At 37.3% G+C, this 12240-nt stretch overlaps 1 protein-coding gene across 10 annotated transcripts in view; it reads left to right on the forward strand.

Moving 5' to 3' along the window:
• nav2 (neuron navigator 2) overlaps positions 1-12240 on the forward strand; it is a 256802-nt gene that overhangs the window by 220160 nt on the left and 24402 nt on the right. For 8 of the 10 annotated variants that reach the window (XM_023331792.1, XM_023331788.1, XM_023331789.1 and 5 more), the window contains 6 exons: positions 2508-2727; positions 4133-4410; positions 5940-6005; positions 6798-6842; positions 7357-7514; positions 8612-8794. In XM_023331792.1, the coding sequence (XP_023187560.1) occupies positions 2508-2727; positions 4133-4410; positions 5940-6005; positions 6798-6842; positions 7357-7514; positions 8612-8794 (950 nt within the window). The remainder of the gene's footprint in view (positions 1-2507; positions 2728-4132; positions 4411-5939; positions 6006-6797; positions 6843-7356; positions 7515-8611; positions 8795-12240) is intronic. The other 2 variants (XM_023331790.1, XM_023331791.1) reach the window with 2 other exon arrangements.

Here is a 12240-nt window from a genome sequence, read left to right on the forward strand (position 1 = left end):
CGTAGGGGTTAGCGCAACCCACATTTGGAGGCCTCAAATCCTCGACGCGGCTGTCGTGGGTTCGACTCCCGGACCCGGCGACGTTTACCGCTTGTCTTCCCTCCTCTCCTTCCCCCTTTCCTGTCAGCCTACTTTGTAAAAAGGGACTCTAGAGCCCACAAAATGACCCCCTGGAGGGGTAAAAAAAAAACAAATTAGAAATACAATTCTGATTTTCAGGGTCACGATTCGATTCAGAAACAATTTTTAATTCAGAATCCAATTTTTCTGTTTAGGTTTTTATATTCAGGAACATCATTTTGCATTAAACTAGGGCCACAATTTTCTGTCCAATCACTGATCTTTAAGAAGTCTGACCTGCCAGTTCTGATTTTGGCCGAAACCAATTTATTTTTGTCTGAAATGCTAAATGTAGAAATAAAGTCTCAGAGTTGGCAAAAGTGGGTTGACTGTTATTAATAGCAAACGTGCAGACATGACCCCATGAGCGGGGTGACAGTCAGACCTCTCTCACTGCAGAGGAGAAGCAAACAGCGGCTGATTTTTAGACCTTTTGTGAGGTAGATAAGATCAGGTTCCCATATTGCATCAACCGATCTACCAAAATTAAGGAAATCTGTGAAAGAGTGCCAGTTCTATTAGCAGATTATTTCTCTTGTAACAAGACAATTTTCCCATGTTATTAGTTCATTTGTTTTCTACTGGAACAAGTAGTTTCTCATTAATATTAAGGAATTATTTACTTAAAACAAGTGGCTGTATTTTGCTACAAAGATACTTTTAAAATAGTTTTGTCTTATTTCAAGTGTGCTAAGATAATTGCACTAGAAGCTAGACCTGAAACACTTGGTAAGATTTCGTGTTTTTGCAGTGTAATATCAGATTAATGCGCTAACGTTGACGGCCCTAGTTTTTAAAGAAACCCTCCAGACATGATGAGCCACTCCAAGTGGGGCCCTCCTGTATGGACTTGACTTCACCCCCCCAAAAAACCTTACTCATGAGTAAGGGATCACACGTGTGGGCCTGTTTTACACACACTCTCACACACACTCAGTATGTGGGGTTAAATGAGGCCATTGTGAGAGGAGGCCTTGAGTGCGGCTGATCATCTGCCAAGCCTCAGCCTTGGTGGTGAGGTTGGAGGGGCAACAGGAGGGTGTGGCGCGCGGTAATGCAGTCTGCATCGTCTTACCTCAGCCCTCGTTAATGTGAGGCAGTGATAAGTCTTCAAAGAGATCCGCCGCCACTGCTTCAGTCATCACAGCCTGCCGATTAACCCAAACCGGGAACAAGAGGAGGGTTGTGGGTTCAACGCCGCTTCATTCTGTACTGATTGAAAGCTTATAAGGGCTTTTTTTTTCTTCACTGTTTTTATGAGTAAAATTAGAAGCTCTAAGCAGATTCTTTTGGCGTTGAACTAGTTACATTTACTCAATTACATTAACTTTAGTAACTTTTTCGAAAAAATTTACCTTTAGAAGTATTTTTACTATGCTGTACTTTTTACTTTTACTTGAGTAATTTTGTTATGAAGTCTTTCTACTCTTACTTGCGTAAAGTTTCTGGATTTTCTTCCTACTGAATGAAAAACGAACATGTTGTAACCAAAACTTCACCAGGCGCAGACCTGCAGTTTTTGTTAAAAGTTTCATAAGTTTTATTTTGATTTGGAATTTTCTTTATTGAAAGAAACTGATTTGGAAAAAAATATTTTGCCTGATTTTGTTATTTTTTGTTACTAATATAAATTATTGTCATTTTGGTCCATGAAATACCAAAATTTCCTCTTAACTTTATATTTAGATCTGTCTGATGGTGTAATTTTTAAATATTAACTGATTGATAATTTGATCAGTTACTCTGTACTTGAATAGACTTTTTACCAAATACTTTTTTACTTTTACTTGAGTAATTTCTTTAGATGGCTACTTTTTACCTTTGCCTGAGTAAAAATATGTTGAAGTAGTTTTGCTCTTTCTGTAGTGTTATTTTTTGGTACTCTGGTATTTACTCAATTACATTTTCCTCGGCAGGAGTATTTTGGGCAAAGTATCCAAATATTGTACACAAATAAGAAAAGAACTACTTCAACATACTTTTACTCAATTAAAAGAAAATAGTAGTTGTGAAAGAAATTACTCAAGTAAGAGTAAAAACAAGTATTTGGTAAAAAGTCTACTCAAGTACTGAGTAACAGATCAAATTATTGATAATTTAATATTTAAAAATTATGTAAGATGGACCAAAATATACAGTTAAGTGGAAACTTTGGACCAAAATGACAATAATTCATATCCGTAATAAAAAATAACAGAATCAGGCAAAAATATTTTTTTTTCCAAATTGGTTTCTTTCAATAAAAAACTTATTAAACTTTTACAAAAACCGCAGGTAGGTGTCTTTTTATGGCGAATTTTTGGTTAAAACATGTTTGTTCTTCATTCATTGATTGATTGGTTCAACCACATTTAACTTCCTCCTCTCCTTCACTGATGCACGTTTAGGTTATTTGGTGGAAAGGCCAGTAAACAAGCTCCAGTCACCACAGCTGAAAACCTGAAGAACTCCACGGTGATCTCCAACCCCCACGCCACCATGAACCACGTCCCTACGGTGCTGGAGTCGCCTGACGGCGTGCTGGGAGGCGGGGACAGTGAGACCAGCAGCCCCCTGTTTGGAGGCCGAGCCCCGGGGTCAGGAACTGGGACTCTGGGCAGCGAGCAGGTGAGACACTTTAACTGGACTTAACTTGATGTAATATATATTTCACTTCAGCTCATCAGAGTCTTAACATTTGACTTCCTGTTCCTTTGGGTTCTAATGTGACATAAAACAAAGGTGATTTTCATTCAATTTCTCTTTAAAATACTACTGAAGTAAAACAAATGTGGATTCATCTTTATCATGGACACACACAAAAAAGTAATTTCTCACCAAACGTTGCTCATATTTATTGTCGGTACAATATTTATGGCTTAAAAACCATAAATAAAGCTGCCTTTAAAACCCAGTGCATATTTGGAAAACTTACGAGTAGCTGCCCAAAGATTTAGTTCCTCAGGGATCAGTCTTTGGCCTCTTTTTATTCATTTTCATTCATTTAGTTAAATTTAAAATTACACACTCAAGTCCTGTGAATTCTGGTCAGCTGCTACTTATTTAATTCCAGGTTTAAAAGCAGCAACTGTTTGTGTCCTTGGTTTATACAAGAGTAAACTGTGGCGGTGTTAAACGTGGGAGTGTGTTTATAGAGCTGCTTACAGGCCTTTGGTGGGGACACTGGGATTATTCTGCTCTCACCTTACTAATACCACAAACACGCCGACTTCTTAATTCAACTCCGGTTCAGGTGAAGCGCAGATGAGCCGAGCAGACGCCCGTTTCGCAAACTGCAGATCAAAATCCTTTCAGGCCTGGGATGTTTGAGCGTGCTCGGTCATGAACTCTGCTTCACGTTTTCACATGATTCAGAAGTTTTGAGCTGAATGGCTGTGAGTCACGTTATGACACACACAATGTTGTTTGACGAAAGAGAAGTCATGTCTTCACAAACAGAAGGCAGTTCAAAAGTTTATTAAATTATTTTAGATTCAATTCACTCTGGAATGAAAGCGGACAATGTAAGTACATAATGTCAGGGCTGCAACTGGAATTTAATTTAAGATAATGATTATTAAGTCTTACTCTCAATATAATGGAGAAGTTGCATCTGGTATGTTGATTGAAGGTCTTTCATATTAGAATGTTTCAACAATTTATTTCCTAGAGAGATTTTGGAAATGGCAAATATAGGTGTTTTATGTCAGTAGATATTGCTAATTATTGATTGGATTTTTGTTTTAAATATCTGAAATATCTTTTTTATCCACAGTTTTATTTTTAAGCAGTTATGAAGAACTGTGGGGAAAGCTTAAACTGCTGTTGTGCAAGTTACTCAACAGGTTGTTGCTATTTAACCAAAGAGTTCTGTGAGACATTGAGTGTTTAAAGCCTTTCCGCTGCATACATCTCCCAGAATCCTGTGCAGTTTTAGATCAGGGTTCAGTGAATTTTCTCTATATTGATATACATTATTAATGATTTATTTCCCGTCCCTTTGTAGACCTAATCTTAGACATTTGTCTTGCAGGCCTCCAGCCCAGGATCAATGTATTCCTCCACCGGTCCCTCCAACAGCCTGACATGGGGAACCACCTTCAGCGGCTCGTCCGTGCCGAGCAGAGAGGGTACCCTGGGTGGGCATGGTGGGGCAGGCAGCGTGGGATTCCCTTCAGTCAGCAGCATGCACACCAGCAGCGAGTCCATCGACATGAGCCTGAGCAGCGCCGGCGGACTCGGGACACATCGGGAGGACACCATCTCTGCTCTGGGTCGCGCCGGGAGCGTCAAGACCGGCATGTCAGAGAGGTACGGACAGACAGGATGGGTTACGGAAATTATTGGGAAATGGAAACTTTTGTTTGGTTGCAGTTATTTTACTGAACACCAAGTTAAAAAGTTTGCATAACTATTAGACTTAACGTACTTGTTTGATAATTGCTTTATTGTTCTCAGGTTCATTGCAGAAATATTTACATTCTTTGAACAAACTTCACTGTATGTACACTGTGAAAAACACAAACTCTTACCCAGTTTGTCTGGTTTCTAGTGCAAATATCTTAGCACAGTTGGAAAAAAGACTAAAATGTCTTACAAGTAACTTTTCAGCAAGGAATAACGGCTTATTTCACATAAATTATTTAATATTAATGAAAAAGAATTAGTTCTACTGGCATATTATTTTACCTATAACAAGATATTTTTCCCATGTCTTAAGAAAAAACAATCTGCCAATAATAAGTTTTCATAAATTATTTTATAATGATAAAATAATAGTAATAGAAATAATAATAAATGCAGTTAGGTTTTATAAGTTTAATTGAAAAAATGTGGAAATTTATGAGTTTCAAAATGTTCTACTTTTGAAAATCAAAAATGTTCCTTTTTTTCTGGAAATATCTGAGATCAATCTGAACATTTCTGATTTTTATTTTCTAACAATTTTTTGACTTCAAACTCAGAAATTCTCTTTTTTTTCCAGAAATTTTCTGAGAATTAAATTTTTTTCCTAGCAATTTTTCACGCTTTCTATCTCAGACATTTTCAACTGTTTTCTCTAAAATTTTTGACACCTCTCTCAAAATTTTAAATTTTTTTCTGCAATTGTTCAACTTTTCCAACTCAAAAATTTCCATGTTTCTTTCATTAATCTCAAAATTTATGTTTTTTGTAGAATATTTTCAGCTTGTCAAGATAGAAATGTCCTTTTATCAAGAAAACCTCAGAGCTCATTCTCAAAATTTCTGAGTTTTTTTTCTAGCAAATTTTTGACTTTTCAAACTCAGAAATCTACTTTTTTTTCTAGAAAATTTCTGTGCTTCATCTAAAAATTTCTGAGATTTTGGTGAAATTTGATAATATTTTTCTTTTACTTGCAATGACCCTAATCTGGCATCGTATATACGGCTTTTCCTAGCTGTCAGACAACAGGACCAGACTTCTGTTACAGGCAGGAAATCTGTACTAAAAACTCCTAAACAATCCTCTTATTTCCTTTTTAAAAATGTGTGAATTGATCAGTTGCACAAAGCAGCCATGATGTTGGAGTTGTTTGTAGTTTGGTAATCTGTGTGCAGCCGCGGCGAGGAAACTATCTTGATTCTTGTCAGTGTAGCGGATTCCTTCCTGACAGCTTGACTGTGTAAAGTGACGAGAATTCCTCAGAGGAAACATTTTATCATTTGGGCTCCAGGCTGACATCAGTGAGGTTTCTCTGCTGAATCCTTGCTGTTGATTTCTGCTCTGAGACATTCCTTCATCTACCTCACTCTCTAAAACTTTGCTGTTTCTCTTGTGTCTGTTGTGCGTTTTCTTTTCCCCTTCCTGTCTTCCATCAGTCCCCTCTCCTCGCCCTCCGCTAGCCCCATATTCAGCCGAAACACGCTACCTCGGAGGCAGGACAGGTAAATGTACCTGTTTGCGGTGTTAGGCTGTTGCTGAGGTGGGTGGTCCTGCTAAAGCACCACCTGCTGCCACACAGGGAGCCCCCGCCTCTGGGATTACAACCTGTAATCTAGCCTCAGCGTTTTGTCCCTGTGTGGTAGTCTGTGGTTATTTTTAGGACTCCTTGAGATGAATGGAAATTATGAGTTTCAGGTTGTGTGTTTTAGTTTAGCTGTCACATACTGCCATCTTGTGGTTGCGAATAGAGCTTACACCAAAATTGGGTTTTTCTGTTTCCACTGAAATATTAAATATCTGAAAAATACCTGAGTATAAAGTCCTAGCTAGTCTAGTTTTCTAGTTAATCTTGAAAAATGCCGTTTATTTGTTTATTTATTTTCTTTTGCTAAAGCTTTTGATGTTCTGAAAAAATAAATAAATAAAAAAAACTTTCCAGTTTGGACATTATTTGTTTGCTATGGCAGAGGATTAGGGTCACTGAAAAAAAGGGAAAAGAAATATGACTTTTTATGAGAATTTTGACTTTAATCTCAGAAATCTAATCTCAGAATCCTGACTCTTTTTTTTTTTTTTTTTTTAGAATTTTGACTTTTTTTCTTGGAAGTTTGACTTTAATTTTCTCAAATGTCTGAGATTAAAATAAGATTTTTTTTCCAGTGGCCCTTATCCTCTTCTGTAGTTTGCAGCATAGAGATTACATTGTTAAATTAATTTTAGCCATTTCTTCAGACACGTTTCCTTGCCTCCTCCCTCCATTTGTGTTCCTCTTCTGAAGTGTTTCTCTCCCACAGCGGGCCACATTGTGGTAGAAACACTCTGCCTAAGAAGGGATTCAGGTACCTCATTTGTTTTCCTGTTGGGCACTTTGCACCTTTCCACTCCGGTTTTACCAGCCTCTGCTTTATTTTTTTTTTTTTTCGCAGCGTCCACATCATCTCGTTAAGGCTTCTGCTCACGCTTTCAAAAATCAAGATTTTGTTTGGCACTTGGCACATGTGTTGTCGTGTTGAGTGTTTGTCCCTGTACGGATTTATCAGTGTGTTGTGCTGGGGCAGGCATGATCTTTTTTTTGTATCTGGGGTCAAATTTTCTCTTTTTTGCCATTTTTCTGCTTTTTTCCGTTGCTCAAAGCTTTTAAAAAATGTTCACGCAGTTGTAATATGTTGCTGCAGCATCTGTCTCATCTTCATGTCAGATCCTGGTGATTAATCTGGCTGCTTGAAGCAAAATAAGCGACACAATCCAGCTCACTTATTGTTAAAAAAATTATAAAATCCCTTATCCTCCACACAAAATCTCAAGTTTGATGCCCTGGCTTTGGTTTTAACCCAATTCTTTGACTCTCTGCAGGTACGGTCCGTCTCAGCAGCTGCGAGGTCATGAGGACCGTGATTGGCTGCGCTCCCACTCCACCAGTGGGCTGCAGGACTCTGCCAATAACTCACCGTTCTCCCCCGGCTCCAGCCTCACCTCACCCTCTGGGACTCGCTTCAACTTTGGACAGCTGGGTAGGCCACTCAAAAAATATACAGTATATACGTATATATTCACTGGCAAATCTGTAAAGTGTGGCATGCATTTACTTTGGTATTACTTACTAAATCCAGGTCAATCAATCGCTTTAAAGACATATAATTAATAAATGCACTCCACCTTTCTGTGTGATTTCATCCAAATTTTCATCCAAAGTCTTCTAATCTTTTGGGAGAAAAGAGCAATCCTCAAAAAAAAACAACTATTAAGTACTGCAAAAAAATGGAAAAATATAGATATTAAAGGGCACCTATTATTTTTACTTGAAAATGTTAGGATGTGTCCGAGCTGTTTTAAGGCATCGTCACTTTAAATTCAAATAATCTGTTTCTAGTCACTCAATGTTTATACTCAAACATAAAAATAGCTGCAAACAACCGCAATTTCAGAAGCGTACATCTTAGAAAAGCAGAAGTGGAGCCTCCTGCACAATCAATAAAAATGCAGCAAGAGGTTTCTGGATGGTGAGTCAACAACAAAACACTTGTGTTTTCCAGCAGCCATTGTACAGCCCATACAGCAGTAAAACCAGCTGAACAAACATGCTGGAGCTCCACTTGGGTTGCTAGGTAACGACCCTTTGCTTGTCGAATATGACTCAACAATCAGAAAGGTTTTGAAACCAAAAAACAATTAACTTTTTGCTGGAAAACAGCTGGGTTAGGCATTTTTGGAAGCAGTTCAGACCAAAATGAACATACAAAATTGTGCAAAATGTGAATTTTGCGTACTTGGTCCAGTTTAATATAAACGCAGGTCACATTTTTAGGATTTGTATTTGGAACAATGTCTGCTTTTTGTTCCTGTTTTAATTATGCAGTACTTTGTGTTGCTTTATCACATAAAATCCCAATATAACACATTAAAGCTTGTGTATCAGGATCATGCATGAATACCTTAGTGAGGCACTGTAAAATTATGGACAGGGAGCTGGTTCATTTTAGCTTGACCAGCTCCCACATTTATGTGTTTAAATTTATGTAAAATAAAATATTTTACATAATATAACCTGCACATAAATGTGCTTTTAGAAAGAACCAGCTCTGATGCTCTGGTTGTATCGTTTCTGCAGCATCCAGCCCAACCTCTGCAGGTCAGATCAACCTCGCTGGTCTGCGCAACAACAGCCTGACCAATCAGGACGCTCCTTTTGACCCGTGCAGTGACAGTCGACTGAGAAACTCCTGCATGTCGCTGGACGAGAAGACTCGCACCATGAGCCGGTCAGGATCTTTCAGGGACGGCTTCGAAGAAGGTAAATCCTCTGCTCTTGTTTCTGTTTCACATTTGGGATGAAATCAGGTTTAAATACATGTGAACCAGTTCAAAGGCCTCCTACTTCTGCTTCCTTATTTGACTTAAACAATTATTAGTATTTTTGTTAATAGAACATTAAACATGATAAGCCATTGTTTTCCAAGGGATCATTTAAGTTTTATGGCTCGAGAAAAATGTAACTTAAAAAGCTTGCTGGTACCTGATTTGTATAAAATTGGGGAAATGAAATGAACATTTAAAACTTTAAAACACAAACAAAAGTTGCAATAAATAACAAGAAAGCAAAGTAACCATTTTCATAGATGCTTTGCTGAGATCAGAAGTCAAGGAAAAGCTGATGTTTTAAGCTGTAGCTTGTCAACTAAACAGTGCAAAACTATTAAAACCAAATTATTTACATTTTTTAAAAAAGTATACAAATTTTATTTAGATAAACATCATATTGCTTTGTTTCCTTATACTGTGTTCTCATGATAATGAAATTTAGCACATTTATTTTAGCAGGAATGGTTCATGTGGTTGAATAAAATAAGAGCAATGTTCTTTTTGAACCATTCTGAGATAAACTGAAGTACTTTAAAGTTTTAGTTTCACATTTTTTAAGTCAATCTAACATCGCTAATGTAAAAACAGTACTGAATTGACTTAAAATGTTTCTATTTTTAAAAAAACAGACATTAATGTACTGAATTACAAAGGTATTAATTTGGAGTTTTTGCAGAACCAAGTATAGACCTTCCCTAATTGTGCACATTGTGTCCGAAAACCGATATAGAATATTTTAAATATCGGGATTGGTACAGATATTAATCGGTGCATCTCTAGTTTGTATCGTCATGTTTTAGCTTATTTTATTGTGCATGAGCAGCTGTCCGTCATCCGTTGTACAACTTGTCTTGAAAGCCCTACGTCTGGTTAAAAATAACAGATGAACGCATGTTGTTGCACCTCAAGCGTCTGTAACATATCTGTCCTCCTCCCGTTTCAGCAGAGGGGATAATTACAGGGATCGCTGTGTGAGGTGTGAGTGAGACGTGGTGACATTTAGGAAAACCACCGAGCCAAACTTTCTCCCTCCCACTTTCACTCTTTGTCTTGGTTGTCGTCTCTGCTGTGACATGCAGTTTGTGTGCATGTCCATGTTTCTGAAGTGTAGAGTTTCCCTCCAGACACAAAAGGCGCATCATCCCTGAAACACTTTGTTGTGCTTAACGAGAGCAATAACACCGCACCTTGTCTTCTCATCCACACCAAACTAAATCCCCCCTGCTCACATTTATGTTTGCAAATATTTTCTCAGCTTAAAGGAGAATCACAGACATACATTTTCTATTTTAAATTATAGTTTACAGCTTCTGGGTTGCTTGTCTGAGCTTGGATTCGGAGATTTTTTTTATTTTATTTGAGTGAAAGATGATTTTAAAAAGGTAAAAGTTTTAGAAATTAGTGGTAACTCTACTCAAGTCATTACTGGTACCATTCAAGGCCCTGAAAATATGGAAAAATGTAACATCTGCCAATCGATTAGAAACTTTAATCAGATAAGCTTGAAATATGAATATGCACACAGATACATTACAATGCAAGCAATTATCTTGAAGCAGCAATCAGGTCAAGCAATCTTCCACTACTCAACAGTACGGCTGCAACTGATGATTATTTTAGTAATTGATTAATCTATTGATTTATTGTGATGATTTTTTTAATCGGATGAAAAAAGATTTTTCATTAAGCCTTTTTTACACATTAGAAATATATTAAAATATCCAAACAAATAATTCAACACAATTTTGAGTTTGTAGACTCCTGTTAATGATTAATTGATTACTAAATTAGTTAACAATTATGTCAATAAATGATTTATCGTTTCAACCGTATTCAGCAACAACTAAGGGAAACTTACTTCATCATACATCCATGAACGTAATAGCAAACTTGCTCAGGGGACGACTGACAAATAAGATATATTTTATTTTGCACCCCCACACAGCCCATTTTTGATGCCGCCCTGGGCAATTGTCTAAATCAAAAGTACCACTGTGGGCTTCTCATGTGAAATGTGAAGATTTTCAGTTTTCCGGATTTCTATATTCAAGAAGGTTTAAAGAGTATTTGCTAGCTTTTATTATTTATACTGTAGTAGTTTTGGTTTTGTTCATATTTGGTCAATTTTGCAGAATTCACAAGTTAAAGGTATTGTCTTGTGATTATGTTCACATCTGAATACTCAACAGAAGAAACCATTTTCAAAAAGTTCATTCAGTTATTGTTGAACAACGAACGGATTGGCGTTTTCTCCCAGCTTTTACTGCCGCCATTTTACAGAAAATGCCGCCAGGATTATGGAGCACCGTAATTTACTGACAAGTGACGTAAACTGCTTGTGTCACATCAGTTCAAAAGGTGAATAAATAGAATCATGAACACAAAAATGAGGGATATTACATGTATAATTTTAGTTTGTTTTAATTAGTTTTACAAATGCACAGTATAGTTTCAGTTAGTTACCATTTTTCATCCATTTTTATTTTTTTCAGTTAATGAAAATGTTTTCTCAATTACAATATTAGTTATTTTGATAGTTTTAGGACATAAGGAAACTTCCTCCACCTCTTGTTGCAGAACGAGGGGCATTCCCAAACCTACCTAAAGATATAATCTTTCTGGTGAGTCCTGGGTCGACCCTGAGGCTTTCTCCCAGTGGGATCTGTGAAAAACAAACACCTCTCACCAGTCCCCAAACTAACCAGACCAGCTCTTCTTGATAACCGCCCAGTAAAAGCCTGAGTTCCTAACCACCAACATCTTTCAAAAAATCAGAGCAACAATGATGTTTCATCTGTACCTTACCTCTCACCCACTGGCTGCAGGGTTAGGCTCAGTATGGATGAATGGATGGATTAAAAAGTATTTGTTTGAAATAACAGGAGATGATGAAACATGACTGCAGTTTTCCGCCAGCCCAAGAAGTGCTTTTAAATTTGCTGGTTTATGTAGAGGGTTGAAAGACTTGAAATATAAAAAAAAAACTCTGGAATTTTTTCAAAGTTTGGTTAAATATCAGAGTCTGAAATCAAACTTTTACAACTTAAAAGGGACATTTTATACTAAATTAACCTTTTTAATGTTTTTGTACTTTAATTTGAGTTTCTACTTCTTCTAAACACAGACCAAGCACTTAACAAACCCCTCCTAGATGGTTTTCAGCAATAAGTTGATGTTTTATGGTCTCTGGAAAATTATCCATTTCAAAAACCTCTGTAATGTAACGACCCAAATCAGCAGGCATGACCCTTCACCTAGTAATCCGAGCGGAACCCAGTCCATTGCCTAGCAACCCCAGTGGAATCCAGCCCGTTACCTAGCAACCGTGGCATCTAGCCCGTTACCTAGCAACCCAAGCTGAGCTTCAGCACGTTTGGT

The sequence above is a fragment of the Xiphophorus maculatus genome, chromosome 4 (assembly GCF_002775205.1).
Source record: "Xiphophorus maculatus strain JP 163 A chromosome 4, X_maculatus-5.0-male, whole genome shotgun sequence".
Classification (NCBI taxonomy): domain Eukaryota; kingdom Metazoa; phylum Chordata; class Actinopteri; order Cyprinodontiformes; family Poeciliidae; genus Xiphophorus; species Xiphophorus maculatus.